The 19694-nt window shown below is 40.4% G+C and overlaps 1 protein-coding gene across 2 annotated transcripts in view; it reads left to right on the top strand.

The window, feature by feature from the left end:
* Nucleotides 1–19694, top strand: part of LRRC1 (leucine rich repeat containing 1) — a 70476-nt gene that overhangs the window by 9509 nt on the left and 41273 nt on the right. For both annotated transcript variants that reach the window (XM_039569344.1, XM_039569345.1), the window contains exon 2: nt 6081–6198. In XM_039569344.1, the coding sequence (XP_039425278.1) occupies nt 6081–6198 (118 nt within the window). The remainder of the gene's footprint in view (nt 1–6080; nt 6199–19694) is intronic.

The following is a 19694-nucleotide window of genomic DNA, read 5'->3' as shown; positions in this document are numbered from 1 at the left end:
GAGGGGGAGACAGCAGTTGCAGCATCTGGGTCTGTTTAGGATATGGGCCCATGAACTGTGATCTTTAATTAATACTTTTCTCTTGTTGTGAAATCTAGTAATTTTATTAATGTTTTGTATGGACTCCTGCTTGAATGTCTGCCTCCATGATGTCTTTCATTAGTATTCATGATGACAAAGTTGGTAGTAGAATGCTGTGAGACCAAAGTACAGCTTGAATATATTCTGCATACATGGTTAGGTGTGTGAAACAATCTTTCATCATGCCAAATATGCTCATGGCATATGTGAAGACAGAATTGGAGACCTCAGCTGCATGGTGTAGTTGTTCGTTTGCCAGCTTGCTACAGAACAGGCTGGCAGAAGTCTGTGTACTGCTGTCCATCACCAGCTGCTGCTGTATCTTCTCATGGCTCCAGAGGAATTCCATTAGCTGCTTCTTTGATGCAGAGTCATCAATTGCAAGATGACTCTGCTGTGCTACACCGTTGAGTTAGTCCCTTCCCTCAGAAATTGTTTAATTATCTCAGGGAGTATTTTATTTGAAAGTTAAAGTTTATTGTGCCCAAAGGATCACATGGGATCTGCATTTGTGAAACCCTGTTGCCCTTGCCAGCTGTCTTTGGTCGCAGGTGAAAGCAGGCAGAGTGACTTGAGGGATCGTGATGTTGCTAGCAGCCCTTGTGGGAGATGCCAAGCTGATAATACCCATGCTAGGCTTTACTGGAGTCTGCTGAGATCTCTTTTCACACTTCATGAATCCAGAGTAGGATTCAGCTTCCTCAGCATTTTATCATGCAACTGGTTTGGATGTGCTTCTAGGGGAAAGGTGTCTGTTTTCTGTGCTCTTGCTGGTTTTCCTCAGTGCTCCCACCTGTGCTATTGGCAGAAGTCTCTGGGTTGGATGTTAAGACAGTGATGTACAGGATTACATCCTAGAAGGAGTTTTTTGCTCCCGAGTTAGTTGTGGATTTCGACTGAGGGTGGATGTCTTGAGGCTTGAGTGGAGTGCATGGTTCATTACAACTTGCTGAGAGCTCCAGACTGGTATGTCCACCGGCTGACTGGAGTAGAAGTGATGTTTGGAGTCCCACCAGCTGGTTACTGTAGGGTATTGAATGTCCTATCTTCTTGGAATTCTTAGCACTGGGTGACCCCTACTGATCGTCTTTCAAAGGCCGTTCTGTTGATGACTTCTTCAGAAGTGGGTTGGGGAGGAATGAGGAGAAGCTCAGCCTTCCCTCTTTGCCTTTGCTCTTCAGACAGATGGGGAATGTGCACGTATGGTTGTGCCAGTGCCTGGTTATTAAAACCATCCCAAGGAAGCAGAGTGCTTGAATTCAGTAGTGCTGCTTCATTATGGTATTTAATCTTTGTTTTCCTCATAGTGTCCTGACCACCATGCAGTGTGTTCACCTAAAGTGAGCTGGGCTTCCTCTGCTCCCACTGGAGCCATGCAACAACGCAGACAAAATGATAACTTCTAGGGGCCAAAAGCAAGGGACTGGGGACCTTGTTGGGGAGCAGCTGTGTTGCGAGGTTATTTCATGGATTTGATGCCTTATCTCTTCTTTACTGCCTTGCTTACCAAAATTACCTTTTCTACTTGTGTTTGCCTGAAGAAAGACCTCAGAAAAAATTCTTTCTGAGGCAGTATAAAAAGTGTGGGGAAGGATTGACTGTGATTTCCCTTATCCCGTGACTGAAGGAGGACACACAGCTGGTGATTGGAAGTAAACAAATGAAATGATGTCCCCATTGACTTTTGTTTACAATGTAAGAGAAGAAAATGGAGCCTGATGTAAGATTTGAAACAAGAATGCATCTAGGAGTTAAACTGTGTTTAAATTACTATGTGCCACTTCTTAATTCTAAAGCACAGATAGCCTTTGGTTGCTCATTTGTAAGTTTGGAAAATGGGTGAAATAAATACAGATTGTACTTAAGAAACAGAACCTAGTAACATTCTCTTCTTATAGCTTACTTAATTAATTTTAATATAATAATGTAATGGCCCGAAGAAGCCTTAAAAGCTGAGGCAGCATGTGTATGTGGAAAATCCATACTGGTGTCTAAGGGATATTTGACATAAGAGCAAACGCTTACAAATTCTTAATCTTGTCAGCAACAGCTAAAGTGCTTGCAAAAAACCCCAAAAATGGAAGCAAAAAATCAACAAACCCTCATCCTATCTGATGTGTATGTAACCGTGAAACAAGTTAATTTGCAGTTTTCTTTCTCCTTTACATCTCATTCTAATTTCTACTGCTTCTGCTGGCCCATTGTGAGAATTAGGCAGTGGATTCATAAAGGTTCTAATTTTAATTCTCTTTGCTGCTAGTAGTAGCCTTTTTATGGAAATGTTTTGCTTAACACAGTAACATTTAGTTATGCTACCTGTGCCAGATGGGTTTGGAGTGTGACATGTCTCTAGCACTGCAAAGGCTCTAGCAGCTCAGATGTTGCTGAAATGTTGCTCCTCCCCTTAAACAGCATTAGCCGCAAATGCGTCTTTGTTCCCTCCTATTTCAATTATTTCAATTGTCTGTTGTTCCCATGGATCTCCATTTATGGTTTTTTTATTCCCATCAGCTAAGGTGCTGAATTTTCAGGGAAAATTGTCAGATATGCATGTTCTTTGTTTCAGGAGTGAATTGTTTCAGGAGCTATTGAAAGAAACCCAGAGATATGTTGTCTTGGCCACTTGCAAGGGAGAAAATATCCTACTAGTTTGGCTTAATTCTCTTAACTTTTTTTTTTTCCCTAGAATTGAATGCCAGTTGGAGTGGTATTCTTAAAAAAAAAAGTTATAAAAAATGAGAACTGTGGGATCACACTGTCTGTTTATACTTTTCAGTGAGTCATGCACTTACCTGTTACTTTTTTTCTTCCGTTGGTTGACATCGACCCAATTTTGTCAGAATGAAGTTTTTTTTAAAATGTGTGTCTGGGTGAGAGAGACTTGGTTAGTTTTCCAGTGAGAGGAGGGATCTGTTCAAGATGTATGTTCTTAGAAAATCCATATAATAGAAGCCTCTATAAATTCTTTGATAGGAGGAAAAGCTTCGATTGAGGATTGGGAATTGTTACTAAATAGCAAGTTATAGGCTACTTCAGTGCTTTATGCTCATGACATTATTTTTCTCATTGAGGCACTATTAATTAGGCTGGCTAAACTAAGCAGCATTAAAAGTGTTGCCAAGATACTTACAGAGACGTTGGGTCGGCAATCAAAACCTGCTATTAGAGCCTGCTGGGTGGATATGCTGCTCTGGCCAACAACCCCATTGCACTTTGGATCGTGTTAGAGCTTATCAAATAGATGCAGAATTGTTGTTAGATACATCAAATTAGGAACATGTTTCTTGTTGGCATGGACTTAAGAAATCACTGATATTTATACACACGCATATATGTATCTGTTTACATTTGTTCAACTCTATTGAGAAAGCTTTTAATTCTCTTTGTTCCCTGTGGCCTTTTTGAAAGGTAGAACATACACGGCCAAAAGGAATTGCTTGACTCTCCAGCAGTGCTTCAGAGCGCTAATGATGTGCCTTAGATAAAGGAAGAACACTTACTGAAATGGGAGTAGGATGCACTAAACATACAAGAGTGATTGAGTCGTGTAGTTTAAAGGAAAAAAAAAAACAAATGAGAAGTTCAAAGAAATGCCATTAATGTAACTCCAGTTTGATTTTATTTAGGAAATGGTGTTATTCATTAAAAAATTGTTATGCAAACAGAAAATAAAGCTTCCAATTAATTTGTCTTTTAAGTAGTAGTCAGTTAAAGAAACAGGAATGTATTTAAATATTGTGTAATATTGCTTGTTGCAGATGTGCTCTGCACATTTAATAAATATATACTGCATTGGGACACGGTAATGTGAGGGTCCTTTAGCCGTCCTGGGGATATCCAGCTCTTAACAGGCTTTTGATGACTATTCTGTCTTTTAGCCATGTTCCTTCTGTCTTTGCTCACTTGCCATTGAATATCTGTCAGGGGCAACTGTTGCTTAGGATAAGATTTGTAGTAGAACATCAATATTTGTAACTGTCATATAGTTTAGCAGCTACACGCTGCCTTGAGGAACACATTTTGGCAAGTATTTATTTTGGAGTGTTAGGACAGATTGGGATTTCTTCTGTGGAGTGTACTCCTGCTATGTTTTCACAAAAGTGTCTTTAAGTGCTTTTCTAAGCTTCTGATGGATTCTTAGTTTAGTCATATTAATAAATATTTAGAAAAAGGGCTACATTTGTTTTAAGATAAGAATGGTAACGATATGAAAATGCAGTTATGGATCTTTTGAGGACAATGAAGGATTAAAAAGCATTTGTGGCTATTTTAATTGGAATTTATGTTTTCAGGGAGCTAGAAATATGGAAGTATAGGGTTTTTTTAACCTTCATCTTAAAATTTCAACTCTGTTATAAAACACTTTTAATATGGGTGGAGGAGTGCCATTCTGACTCAAAAATGCCTTTGAGATTTCACATTCAGGTCTGGTGCATCTTTTACTGCTGAGTGTTTATCAACTTTTTAAAGCTCTATCCTTTTTATTCCCTAAAAGGAACCCATGTTTTTGAGGGAAAACACATTAGTTTCAGTTGTGTTTTATTTTTCTGTGACGAAGTGTATATTGAAAAGATTGATGCAGAAATGCAAAACTTTGCACTTAAAAACCTGATTTATGATATTGAACAGAAGACACTCAAAATAAGATTGAAAACCTGTACTGTAATACAGATTCATGAGACTGCTTTTATCTTGTGTCCTAGTAAGATGCCTTACTCCTCCTTTTTGTGTCAATCTAAGTCATATCTGAGTGACATTTAGAGCACATACTCCAGCACCTAAATAAAACAAAAACTAAAAAAGAGGTGCTAATTTCCTAGAAGGGATTGCAGGTGATTAAATGTCAGCAGGTGTCCCAAATTTACAAGTATCTTCCAGTTACCCTACGGGGGGGCAAACCCATGGGGTGCAGGCACGCACACATGCTGCGAGTGGGTGAGATGGAGATGCACGTTCTGACTGCTGGGTGAAACTCCCCCTGCACTCTGGGAGCACCAAACTCGCTCAGAATTTGAGGAGTCCGTTCAGTTTTGATCAAGATGACTTGTATGTAAAGTCATTTCATTCTGCACAAATCCTCACCCCTTGCAGTCACTCTCCTTCAAAGGCCTGCCTGGGAGAGTGGAAAGTTGCGATAAGAGCTCCACAACTTTCTTAGGAATGCCTACATCTCATTAGGTTTTAAATGATCATTTTTCTCTTTCAGTCACCAGCTGCTCCCAGTGCCTGGGGTTGACCTGGCTTTCAGCTTGGCCTGTTTAATTGCTGTTTTGTCTTGCTGCCAGACCCCCTGAGCCCATAGCTGGGGGTCAGGGAAAGTTGCCATCCTGTCTGCGTTGTGTGCCTGTGTCCTCACTGTGGACAGGGCTGGCTTAGGTTTTTCCTCAAACAAAGAAGACCTGAAATTGTGTGTATCCTGCCCAACTTTCATTAGTCTTTCTGAAACTGGGCCACAGAACAGAGGGTGTTTGAGGCTGGAAAGAAAGCCTTCCTGAGGGAGGCTGGTTCTGTAACCTAGTTGGTTTTGGTGTTCACCGGTGAAGAAGACCTTGTCAGCACCTCTTTGTCAGTTTTCTGGATCTCGTTCTTTAGCAGTGTCCCTCTGCATTAACTTCCTAATGAGCCCTGGTGTGTAATTAGGATGCTTTTAATTACTCTGCCTGGTAGTCTCACCCCATTAATGACTTGAAGCTGGCACTCTGGATTTTGCTAGTGTCTGTCTGTAATGATCTTTAACAGCAAGGTTTACGGATTTTTTTTTTTTTTTACATAAATTTTCATTTTAGGTAAAACACGGGTTATAGTTTGTTTTAATTTTTACATGTAAACAAAATGTTCATTCTGATACAGGTCTGAAAGAGATTTACGTAACTAATGCCTTGCAATAGCCTTAATTAGCTCACATTTTGAAAGTGATTCCTGTTATTCCTCATTGTTTATCATGCCTATATGTGAGTTATGTGAATATTTTCTGACATGTAATTTTTTCTTTCTTTCAGCCTTTCTTCCAGCTTGTGAAGTTACGGAAACTTGGACTTAGTGATAATGAAATCCAGCGGCTCCCTCCAGAAATAGCAAATTTCATGCAGCTGGTGGAACTTGATTTGTCTCGAAATGGTAAGCTCCAAAGTTAATTTGTTTGATTTTATACAGTCCTATGACATGGTCTAGAAAACCGGGTTAGTAGGGTTTTTCTGTCTCAGAAATTGTTATCTGTATCCTGCAGAACACTTTTCGGTGTAATTCATGGATTTGCCTGTAGTTCTAGAGGGGAAGGAGGGAAAGAGAAGAGAGGAGCATGTGGTAGAAATACAGCAATAAAATAATCCTTGACTGTAGTTCTGCGTTTCTAAGACCCTGCTTTATTTTCCAGTTTAAAAAATGCTTTATGTGGTAGTTTTATATGTGTTTCTGTCACTATGTTGACTTCTTTTCCCATGCTTTCTGAAATGTCTGGCATTTAGAGATGGAAAAAAACAGGAAAAAGAAAAAAAAGTTGAAAAAAAATAAGGCTGCTTTCTGTGCTCAAAAAAGGACTGCCTGTGGGTTAGAAGTCCAGTTCTTTATCTCTGCTCTGCTCTTTACCTGGGATTAGCAAGAGGCAGAGTGCTGGTATTTCTAGTTGTACTTCTGGAAGAAGAATCAGTCTGTTTGTCATCTGCGGTGATAAATTCAGAAAAGAATGCTGGGACAAAGTATCTTCTAAAATGTGTTGGTGGAAACAACATGGGTTTATCGTTTGCTTGCAATGCTTGTTGCATGTATTGTCCTGCATTGTGACGGAGTGAAAACTTTTTTTTTTTTCTGTGGCCTGGTGAACTTACCAGTTCTACAAGAAGTTAAGGGGCTGGTGGGTCACCTTTAAGCAGCCTTATGACCCAGTGGTCTAGAAACAGTGAATCTGTGTTACCAAATTAGAGCAACTGTCAGCTATTTTTGCCTCCTTACATGCAGTGCATGTGCACAAAAATGCTCTCTTGAGCTGTGATGGAAGGGGTGGGAGCGATCAAGGTTGTGTAACCTTTTAAATAAATGCGGGTTGTACTTGAATATTCAAGAAAATAAATAGTGTAATGGAGAATCTTTTTTGCTTTATGGTTTAACTTCACATCGACTCTTTGTGACTGAGGAATATTCTGTTGCTACTTCACCTTTCTGTAGCATATTTCCTTTATTTATTTGGTGCTTTAAATTCTGTCCTTATCTGATAATATAACTGATGAAGCATAATGAGTCTCCAGGCAATTGCTGAAAAATGTTTGTGAACCATATAATTTTATGCACATTTGGAAAACATTTTAAGAGAAGAAAACTGGGAAAAAAAACAAGAGACAGAAGAGACAGATTAGTTAAAACATTCTAGAAATACATGAACATTAGTTGATGTGGTATTTGGCTACTGAGTTTGGCTGAGTTGGGTGCTGTCAGTGACAGACCTTATACAAAAAGAAACCCTCTGTTGGCTTAGTAATTCTCTTTGCAAATGAATAACTAGTTGGAAAAGAGCTGGTGGATCAGAGCCATGTGAACTCTTGTCAGCCTGACTTGGAAGTTGGCTTGAGAACTCAACTGTAACAAGAGCAGATGGTGTGAATGTTTATGGCTGGGTAGATGCATGTGTCATTAGAAGTTACTGCACAGGGAAGTATTTTCTCCAGTAATGGGTTGAACTAATGCAGGTGGCAGGGAGCAGTTGCTTTTCTACATCCAAGGTTCGGTGTTAAAATACCCATTTTATTGCATTGCTTTCTTTTCTTTGTGCTTCATTGCAGAAGGTGACTGATAAGGCTTCACTCTACTTAATTATGTCCCAGTTACTGCATGACTTGACCCTTCAAATGAAAAATGCACCATGCAATGTGGTGCAGGGTGGCTGTGGCAGAAGATAACTAGTATTACTTTCCGCTGTTTGGTTGTTTCATGGTTGTCTCATGGTTCTCCAAATCAAAAGGCAAAACACACACCATCTGGGATGTGGCAGGGGGAATTCTTGCAAAGGTTTTTGGGATTACAGTATTTTGTTAGCTTTGTATTTCGAACCCACCTTTCAGTATGTCTCATTCTAAACCTGCCACAGGTATGTCCTGTTCAGTGGTTTGCACTCCAAAAGGTTTTGTTTTTCTAACTGTCCAAAACTACTTAGGGAAAAAAAAGTGAACTCTTCGTATTCCTTTCAGGCAGAGAAAAAGAGCCCTGCTTTTCAAAATGCAGTATGCTGCATGAATAGGAAAGTGTGATGGTGACATCTGAGCTTGGGAAATAAGAGATCATTGTTCTGTGTTTTTTGTTGTTCTAGTTGTCTGGTTTGGTGCACTAATTTCCTTCAGTTCTGGCCATTCTGTTTCCTCAAGAGCTTAAAAACGCAGATATAAATTCATTTAATATTGTCTCCACAGGAATAGCTTTCTCTTTTTTAACCTCTCATCACAGAAGGAGAAAAGGATTTTCAATAAACAGAGTATTTCCACTTCTGCCATAATAAAATGGTAACATACCTTCCTTTCTCCTGCTTTACAACCCTTTGATCAGCATATGATCTTTGAAGCCACGTGAGATGGTGGCTATATCATACGGGTGGACTTGGGTGCCTCTTCCTGGCTGCAGGGGCCAGCTGTACTTGGAGCAGCAGTGAGGTGTTGAATCTGGAGGAGGGATCAGTCCCTCCAGGCACAATCCCTCCTGATCTTTGGAGGTAGCTCTGGATACCCGTGCCATGCAGTGTTATGTGCTGTGTAATAGCCCTGCTTCATAGGCACTTGGAAAAGGTCCATAAGGAAGCTCTTAAATGTGTCTCTCTCAAATTCTCAAGTGTTTTAAAATGCCCAAGACATGCTAGTGTATGTTAAAAATGTGCTACAATAATTAATTCTTCAAGCAGTTTCTTGGTCAATGAGTGAATATCAAACTACAAAAATCTCTCCAAGAAATAAAACTAAAAAAATCTTCAGCAGATGTAAATTTGATGCTCCCTGTGTATGTGAGAGAAGTCTGGGGAGGGTAAGGATAGCCTCAGTGGTGCAGAAGGAAAAGGATTTGGGAAGGTAAGCAGCCATATATTCTTAAACTTTTCCTGGATTGTTTGCATGTTGATGTTTCTTATTCCCTGCAAGGCCATGTGTTCATGCAGATTTTCCTAGGAAGCATCCCCACTGTGCTTTTCTAGTCTGGCTGAGGCTGTTATTTGCGCAAAGGTTGAATGGATGAATCAAGGACTGGAATATAAGAGGGCAGAGAAGCTGTGCTAAGAAAACAGCATAGTGGTGGTGAACGCTTTGAAGGTTATTTGGCAATCCTGTTTATCTCTGCCTCTTAGTATCAGGTTGTTCAAAAAGCTGATGTACTTGTTGCAAGGCTAAAGGAAACAGACTTGTAGGATTTCAACAGTGATGCCTGAGCTTTTGACTTGCTGGCAAAGCATGTCTGAAACTCAGAGTATTCCCTGAGATAGTCACCTGCTGTGTGTCTGAAAATACTTCTGGTTTTGTCAGACTCCCCAAGCTTGGTTAAATCTTTTCCTGGATTCTCATATCATGGGTGAATTCTGTGAAGACACTGGGTCACTGAAACATTCTTGCTTGGTGACCCTAAAGTTTGGGTACTCTCCAGTTCTTTGCATTGAGCTCCAGTGCAAGTTTTTGCTCTGCATGACAGAGGGAGAGCTTCTGCTCTAAGCATAATCAGAAGTGTCTGTGTGCTGTTTTTATTCCCATAGCACTTGGACATTCCCTCAGGCAATTCCTGAAAGACCCCGTGATTCATAAAGTGCAATCTCCCAAGGTAGAAAGACGTGCTTGAATTTCTACAGTTCTTTCCTGGTGCCTGGACTGGCACTTCATTAAGCTTCCCTTTCTTCCGAAGGCATGCCGTGTGTTTCAGATCCCTGTGAGTTGTAGCAGGTTGCTACCCATGCTGTTCACCCCCCAGAGATTTTCTTCAGTGACTCCATCCCCCCTTTTCTTGTTGCACAGCCCCTGGAGGCCAAATTCTTAAAGCTTAGGGCCCTGCCATCCCAAGTTCATTAAAATGTTAATGGCTTTTCTTGTTCTGTAGCTTTTTCTAAACAGGAGGGGCAATGCATAAAGTGTCTTTAGTTAATTTAATGCATGTTGATATTTGCGATTATGTATACTATGTATGTATGCTGTGTTCTTCCAGAGGTGATGCAATCCTTTTTAGTATCCCTTTTCTCCCAGAAGAGGGTTTTTGTTTGCCTCTGACAAAAATATTCAATCCTCCAAACTCCACTGATGTGTTTTTGTCATGATATTGCATGTTCCTTAAAATGCCCCGAAGGTGTTAATTTAACTGTTGCATTCTTATTTGAAAGAAATTTCTATCCTGCACACACTTTCTCTTAACAGGTGTGCTGTGGAAGCCAGGTTTTGTTCCTAATGTCATACACCTTTCACAGCCATTGACACATTGTCAGCAGCTTGTTTAATTCAGCTCTTCTAGCATCAAAAGAAAATTATTGTGAGCTGGGATGTTAGACATGAGGCACTGGAGTGGCTTTCCTACCCTTCCCAGCTTCAGGAGTGCCATTTGAACCGTCCTGCTGTCCACCCCTTTCTCTGATGCAGGCTAACCCCGTTGCTTTTGTAGGAGAGGAGCTTCTTGCACTGCTGTGTCTACCTCTGAGATGCTGTCTCTTTGTGATCAAAGCCTGGCAGGCTTTTCTGCTGCTTCTCTTGCTTCCATTGAATGTGTGTACTGAGGACTTGGTCATGCAAGCCTGTAGCATTGGTAGTTGCTCTGTGCTGGCAGTTTTGCACTGACTGACTGTAGTGACTTTCCAGCTGGCAGCAGGTAAAGGGACTCAAATGGTGTGTTCTTCTCTGGAAGTGGTCTGTGACCTTGCAGTTCGGTGTTATGTCCAAGCCCCAAGTCTCAAAACTGTGGAAAAGATGCAAGTGTGAGTGCAGTGGGAGAATTAAATGGATTTTTATATTACTGGTAGATAGATTATTCTGGTTCTGTTTGCTGACTCAGCTCTCAGTGGAGCTGAGATCCATTACCTTGTGAGCTGAGGAGTGATGGGTTTGGCTGTGGCATCTATTGAGGAAATCTCTGTGTGGGTGCATCTTGTTAAGCTATATTTGGCTCTGCATGATGCTTGATGCCAAAATCTCAACATGGTTCTTTACTATGATATCCAATAAGAATAATACTGTTTGTTTAATGTGTACAGTTCATATTTCATAGCCACCTCAGAGAAGAATTCTGGCTGCATGATAGTTGCTACCCATTTTTGTAGTTTCTGGCTAAACTGATCTTATGATTGTATTGATAGTGGGGTTGTTCTGGACACAAGTCTTGTGACATCAGGATAGTCTCATTCCAAAATCCTCTCTGCACACAGTTGCCATATGCTGTCATTTATATGAAAATTATTACAGATTTGACCAAAGATAAATCTGCTACTTTAGGATTACCATAACAGTAGAGATGGTTCCTCACAAGCATCTCAATAGTCACTACACTGTGTAAGGAAAGACTACACTGCTGCTGTGCAAGGCCTGGGCAGGGTCCAAGACTTTGGAAGTCAGTCTATAGAAGATCCAAGTGCTCCATGAGCCTTATTCTTATGCTTTCCTTGCTTCCAAGATGGATCACAGTTGCAAATTTAGAAACTTGTATTTTGTTCTGTCTTCAGTTCTCAGGGTACTTGGAGAACTCTACAACAATGGTATTTTTCTGTTCCACTTTCAGCTGCAGGTGATTTGATATTTCTGCTTTTTATTTGAAATGTTTATTCTTTCTAGCCACTTTACAACCTGACAGTCTCTTTAGAGATCTTGGTCATCCTCAGGACACCACATGCATTGTGTGATAGGTAAATTTCATTCAACAAGTCATTGGAGGGCCAGGTGAGCAGGCAGCATCTTTCCTGCAGAGCATCCATCAGTCTGTCCTGCTGAAGAGCAGTGTAGAATCTCTGCTTTTCTCTCTGAGACTCAACTGACTTGTTTGTATCAGTGCCTGCGCATCAGTGCTTTCCCTTTTTAATTCAGCCATCTGCTCTCAAAGGTATACCTGTCATCTGTACTGTAGGATTACTTCCCTTATGCTCACAGAGCAAGTGTTCTCCTTTTCCTCTCCCCCACTGAAAGCAGGATAACCAGTATTTTTTCAAACTAGAAATTCTGAGGGAGGAAAGGCTTGAACACTTGTTTCAGTTCAGCCTGGCCTGCTGATCCAGCTATTCTACAGTGAAGAGATAAGCTAAGTAGGGAGAAGCACTTTGAGTCTTCTGATCCTGTCCCACAGCCTCACATGGACTCTGCTCTTGTCTGGCCGCTGCTGCTGTTACTTTGTGCTTTTGCATGGAGTCTGGCTGTCACCTCTGCTGCACTTCCACAGCATCTGAGCGGAGACTTCCTCCATGAAATCCTCTTCTCTGCCTGCCACCAGCTGCCTTGATGTGAATGTACTGATAACAGGTCTGGTAGCAAATAGCAAAACCTGGAATGCTGAGAGATAAATGGGAATTGATGCTTGCTTGCTCAGTGGACAAAGAAAAACCTCAAGCCAGCTACCTGTGTCAGAAGGCAGTATAGTTGACAAGTGCATCTATTTTGTTAACATATGCACCTGCTGGATGTTGCTTGTTTGTCTTCTGGTTTGTGTCCAGGGGAGTGCTTATGGACAAACAGGAATTGCTTTCCTACTCGGACATGTCTTATCTGATACAAGAAAGCATCCTGTGAATGCAGTTGCTGCAACCCTGGGATGGAACATCCTACCTATGTGGGACCATTGTGTTTTGTATGGTGTTAAAATATCTTAAGCTTCAGTCTGAATCTGAACAGTGACTGGTTTTTGGTTTTGTGGGGATTTTTTTTGTGCTAATGAAAGTGAAGCAGACTTGGAGATCAGAGAATTTTTTGCTCTTTTAGATGGTTGCTTGCTAACAGTTGTGTTGCATGTTTGGGTTTTTATGTTTGGGTTGCCTTTTTTTTTTTTTTTTTTCAATTCTAATTCCTTGTGACATACCTTTCTTTGTATTATCTCCCATCTCTCCCTTGATGTTAGTTTAAAATTTGTACTTAAAACCATCATGACTTTAATGTCTTACACGTGTAGTTTAGTGATCGATGTACAAAGGAGCATATTAGGGAAGAAAGAAACACCTACTGCAAATTCCTTTTGGACTCTGGAGCTCTGCATAGTCCCTCAGATGTGTAGAAATTCTTGCTCACTTTGAAGAAGTGATGTAAAAGTGAATCTGATTTGTGAATCTGTGTCACTAAAATTAATTTTATGTCAGTAGGTTGGAGGAAGAGGAGAGCTTTACATGCAGCAGGAGAAGTAAGGTACGGAGAGAAATTACTGGACCTTGTCCTTGAGCAGGGCTTCTCATCAAGGAGAAGAAAGAAGCAGCAAGTGCTGATTGTGATTGAGAAAGTGAAGATAAATGAAATCTCATGATAAAATAATTTAATTGGAGAAGTCTGGAAGAGGTTATTTTAAAATTGATTACAGAAAAGTGGATTTTTCCATCATGGCATATTCTGCCAGATTTAACTGTTCTTTCTGATGAGGCTTTGCTAATGTACTTGTGTGTGCATCTAGCAATAGTGCCTTCATGCAAATTCAAGGGAAATCTATGGAAGGGAGCAGGCCAAGTTGGACACAGAAACCTTAGGCCTGCCTGAAGTATCAGTTAGAGTGTTAAACATCAGGCAATACATGTAGGAGTGACATAAAATAAAGACTTAATTTTCTGGATAATCTAGATTAGAGATCATAAAATGGTTATCTGCAGACAGGCGTTCTTAGTTTTTGTATTCACAGGTTTGCATGGGTTTTGGTTTCTATTTTATTGAGAAGGTAAGATGACGTGACAATGAAGTTACTGAAGAATTAATCCAGTAAATCTGGAACTTTGCTGTTAAAACGGTTCAAACACTTTCTGTCATCTACAGCTTTGTAGGTAGAATATTAGTTTTCACATTTTTCTCCGTCTTACCTCTCAGACTAAAAGTATTTAATTCCTGTTGTCCTTGAGGTCCAAGGTAGAAATTCGTATAAAAACATCTCCATTAACTCTTCTGTTTAACTCTTGACTGGCATATATATGTGAAAAGGTAGAAGACATAAATTTGTTGTCAAACTTGGGCTCTTCCACTTAATTCACCTGTAACTATTGTTTCCTTGCAATCTGGTCTTCAAGCTCTCCCCTCTCTCTCCCCCCTTCTTTTTTCCTCCAGTTTCGAATTTACAGCTCCTGATCTCTCTTATTGCTGCTTGCTGCAGCTGAGAAGGATAGTATGTTGAATCACTGCGTGCTATCTGTTCAAAAACCCAGCTTGTTCTTATGTCCCTGCATAAGTTTTCTTTCAAGTAACATGTCTAATATATATGTATGCATGAAATGTTGTTTTGTGAGGACTCTTTTCCCCGGTGCTCTTGTTTGGAAAAGGGATGTATCCACAAGCGAGGGAAATGAGACGTCTCTTCAGTTTCTTGTTAATTATTCAGTGAGGGATTTTCTTGAGAAAGTGCAACCTGAACCTGTTGGTAAATTTTCCTTAAAGCTTTAACGTCAGGTCTTAAAAGAGCTTTATGTCTTCTATGTTGTATATCCTCATCCTCAGAGGCTGAAGAGGAAAATGTTGCAACCTGTTCAAGAACCATTTAATCTCAACAGACTTTGCTAGAACCACATTACTCCTGTCACATTGTGCCCCCAAAATTGGAGCACTTTACCTAAAGAGGTTTATTACTTCTGTCTTCAGGGCTAGTAGCAAAGCCTCCTGGTTTTAAAAAAAGGGAAACCTGTCTGATTATTGTGTATGTCATGATCTCGGTGTAGAAGTGGAGGGAGAATATGAGTAACCTTCCTCCATCCCTTCCCCTTGCAGGATCAGACCCTTTGGGAGCTGCATTTGGCTGCTTTTGGGAGGATAGAGAGATGTGGTGGGGACATCTGTGACACTGCAGCCTGCTCAGCTGGGCTTTCTAGCTGGAGAGCCCTTCAAAAAGACAAACAAATGCTTGCAGAGCAAATTACCACTTGAAAGGTATTTGACAAAATGGGCAGTTTCCTTCCATGTTTAGCAGCAGGAGGAGGTGGACAGCAGGGCTGGAAAACAGCTTTTCCAAGGGCAGGCTTCTCAGAGATCCCTCTGAGAGGGTGGGTGGCACAGAAAAACCTCCCTGGAAGTGACAAAAGAACCTTGAGGTTCCTAAATCACTTGAGTATTCCAGTGTTTAATGCTTCAATGGGGGGGTGTGTGTGTGTGTGTGTATAAATACTGTAGTTGATAATGCATATTATGTACACGGAGGGTGAAAAATAGTCTGTATTGAACTGGATGGATGAGACCTGGTTTGCTGCTGGTTATCTCTCCTGAGGGATAATGCTGCATGGATTCACAGTCTTTGAGTCTAGAATGGGCTTCCCTGGGTATAAATTTGGTGTAAAGTAATCAACTGCTTAATTACATTTCTGAATTACTACTAAGCAGTTAAAGGTGTTTTGTCTTATGGAAAAGTGCTGTATATACTGTATACATCTTGGTGGATTTTCTACCAGGTAAATCAGCTGACTTTTTGCTGGGGTGTATGCAGTGTGCCAGCTCCAGTGCTCCTAACACACGGTGCTCTGCGTTGCCTTCGCAACTGGAAAATATGACTGCATCCAGTAGTTGCTCCCTGAAAGACTCTCGAGCGTGGTAAACTCTTCCTCAGGAATGTGGTGTATCTCTCATGTCTGAGACTTCGGCAAAGTTCTTGTAAAAATACTTTTTCCTTTGATCAGATCAAGAATCATTGTTTGAGTAGCTCTGGTCTGGCAGCCCTGTCACAGCCTAGGATTTTCCTGGTCATTGCTGTTGTCTTATTGATTAGGTATTGGAAATTATGTTCAATATTGCAGGATGTATAAAGGATGCTGGCTATACTGTAGCCTTTGGGTAGATGAAATTTTATCAGTTCTTGAAATGTAATATAAAATGCTCGAAAAATGTGCTATACAAAAATTTTATCTGTTTAAAAATTACCCTCCCAGCCATTAGAGGAAGAAAAGTGGGGGAATGTGGATTGAGTGATGTAACTGTTGTAAAAATCTTAAAAAAAAAAAAGAAAAGGGAAGAAAGGATTATCATCAAACAAAAGGATTTTTAGAAGTTATTTCCTCATCCAGACAGTACAGAATTCCCTAGAGGCAATTTTACTTCTAAAGTTACTTGTACAGGGCTTGCTAAATTGTTAGCAAATTCTTGTACAGACTATAACAATAAGCATCTGAAGAGGTGTTTTGAATGGAGAAGGGGACACATACCCTCTTGTATACATGACTGCTGAGCTTGATTTTGATCCACTTCTGCAGCCACAACTTCTTTTTTGCTGTCAGTGTATTTGTACTGTCACACGTCACAGGGCTTATGTTTGGTTTATGGCTTTATTATTAGCAGTGCTGCACAATCTGTATGCCAGAACATCTGGGGCATCGTGTAAATGCAGAGCATTCGCTGCAGTGTAGCATTAGAAGAAACCTAGATATTTAAGTAGGATTTGAGCTGGTTATCCAGCAGTGGCAAGAAAAGTATTCAACCTTACTGTTGCTGATATTGGCAGGTACATACATGTTAATGTCTGTAACAAAATTGAGTAGTCAACACTAATGGTGAAAGGTTCTTAATACATCAAGACTTCAAGGACTTCTTTATATATTTTAATATCCTCTGCTGCATTCCAGTTGATCATATCAATGCTTTTATTATGTACCATTATCTTCTCTGCTACAATTATCACTCCATTTTTTTGTCATGTACTAAAATGCTCCTCTCCTTTTCTCTTCTGAATTCATTTATTCAATGCAATGTTACGCTAGTCTTCACACGTAGTGATAAAGTATCTTCTCATAACTTGGGTTTTGCTTGAGAAATCTTTTTAAGATGCCTGGCAATGAAAGTGAATTACATTTCAGCCTTTTTGAATTCAGTTAATGTATAATGATCCTCACTTCAGGGGGCTGTGCTGAATTTTTGTCCAGCCTTTATCCAGATAGGCAGAGGATAAAAATGAATAGTGAAAGTATCAAGCAAGGGGGAGGAAAATGCACTTTACAGAATCAGAGAGTGGGTAATATTGGAAAGGATCACAGTGGGTCATTGATCCACCTTCCCTGCTCAAGTGGGATTGTCCTAGACAACATTGCACCAGGATTATGTCCACCTGGTTCTTGAATACCTCCTGTGAGAATGCTCCACGACCTCTCTGGGCAATCTGTTTCAGTGCTTGGTCACCTGCACAGTAAAGACATTTTTCCTTATGGTCAGGTGGAACTTCCTGTGCATCAGTTTCTGCCTGTTGCCTTTTGTCCTACTGCTTGCCTGGAAACATCCTCTGACACCATCTCTTCATATATTGATAGACATTGATGAGTTCCCCTCTCAGTTGTCTCTTCTGGAGGTGAACAGGCCTAGCTCTCTCAGCCTTTCCTTGTAGGAGAGGTGCTCCAATCCCTAAATCGTCTTTGTTGTGCTCTGTTGGACCTGTTTCAGGAGCTCCCTGTATTTCTTGTACTGGGGAGCCCAGAATGGGACACAGCACTCCAGGTGTGGACTCACAGCTCAGCGAGTTCTCTGTCCACCTCACTGTCCATTCATTCAGTCCTCACTTCCTGAGTTTGTCTATGAGGTTATTGTGGAAGACAGTGTCAAAAGCCTTGCTAAAGTCCAGGGAGATGATATCCATTGCTCTCCCCTCATCCATCCAGATAGTTGTTTCATCATAGAAGGCAATTAATTCGGTCAAGTGTGAATCCATGCTGACTACTCCTGACCTTTCAAAGATGATCATGAGTGGCCTGGCTGTGGTGTCCACCAGCTCTGGCCGCACTCGTGAGTGTGTACCGACAGGGCCCATCCACTTGTGGAAGTCAAGTTTGCCTAGGTGTTCTCTACACCAATCCCTCTTGACCATGGAAAAGTCTTCTTCCAGCATTCCTATACCCCAGTCTCCTGGGTCAGAGATTATGTGCAAAAAAACCCAGAAAAATGAAATTTCCCTTGTTTTCCTTATGTCTGTTTACATTTCCTGTTGAAGAAACGTAATTGCTCATGTAGTGCTTTCATACTCTGGGAGAGCAAATTTTATTTCTAAAACAGATTTAGTAATTTGCAAATGCATCCAAACTATAAGCAGTGCCTATACTGTCTTATTGTAAATAGTATCTTATATTGGAGTAACTTTTTCTTAGCTTGGATACTTGTTGGCTTTTACAGATAATATCCAAGACTTTTTTAACAGAAAAAGCTTATCAAAATATTTTGGCTGAGAAGGTGTATTTTCTGGGTTTTGTAGTACATAGTACACAAGTAGAAGAGAAACTATTTGCAGTATGGTGAAACAATACTTTGGTGGAGGAAATCAGTAGCATGATTAGTTTTAGAAACTTTTGCATTGAGGATTTATCTTCTGCTCTATATGTTGCATTTTTGTGTGTATATTTTTTTTCCCCCAAACAAACCAGGATAGTTATTTTTACTTCAGCTTTACTTTTGTGGTTTGTTTGTTGTTTTGTTTTTAATCTGTGAGAATGATAGTCATGCGAAAGTCTGTATCTCTGTGTGAAAGGGTTGTGTGTGTACATAAAAGCATTTTAAAATTCGTGGACACTGGGTTGGTCGCAAAGAAATAAGTAATTTTGAGTCCTCAGAAGCTCTGAAATAGAGATGTCCCTTTCAGAATGTTTCCAGCTAGTTTCCAGGGAAGAACAGCATGAAGACTAGATAGTGGATGGCATGTTTTTTACTTGCTGTTGGTTAGCCAAGCTCAGTGCCAGTATTTGTTGTTGCTGTAATGCAAGATAAAAGTTGCAGTGTCTATTTGACTGGATTTAGATGAGATTTTAGGAAGAAATTAATCACTGTGAGGGTGGTGAGGCACTGGAACAGGTTGCCGGGAGAAGCTGTGGACGCCCCATTCCTGGAAGTGTTCAAGGCTGCGCTGGATGGGGCTTTGAGTAACCTGGTCTAGTAGAAGGTGTCCCTGCCTGTGGCAGGGGGGTGGGACTAGGTGATCCCTTCCAACTCAAACCATTCTGTGATTTTGTTCTGAGCAAAACAGATGCTTCTGCTGAGATTACCTGGCAAGGAATGAACCTAGTGAGCAAGTACTTTCTTCCTTTCTACCCTTCTTTCTCTATCACACCTCTTTTGGGGAGAAAATCTGAAGTTACTCAGCTGGGTAGGAAAAGAACTACTTCCCACATTTTTTTTTCAATGTATTTAGATCATACAGGGCTGCTAAGGTCAGCAAAAATAGCAGTAAACTTTGAAACAGAAATCTGACTTTTACTTTAAAATTTGCTTTTTAAAAAAAATTACTTTTAAAATCAATCATAAAGATTCATTTTGAGATTCAAGGAAACCAAAAGTATGTTTCATTTTTGCTGGATCTCAGTCACAGTGAACAAGTACTTAACCAGAAGACTCACAGCCTATTTGTGGTGATTCAGTTTGCAGTAAGAGGGCGAGAAGACAGTTATATTTCTAAGATGTACCTGACTTGAGTAGATAAGCGTGTTGTATTTAAGTTCCTTGAAAAAAACCTCACCTGTTTTCTGTACAAATACCTCTGTTTTCTTCCTGTCAATCTGAAAT

The sequence above is a fragment of the Corvus cornix genome, chromosome 3 (genome assembly GCF_000738735.6).
Source record: "Corvus cornix cornix isolate S_Up_H32 chromosome 3, ASM73873v5, whole genome shotgun sequence".
Taxonomy (NCBI): Eukaryota; Metazoa; Chordata; class Aves; order Passeriformes; family Corvidae; genus Corvus; species Corvus cornix.
This window is presented reverse-complemented; position numbering and strand designations above follow the sequence as displayed.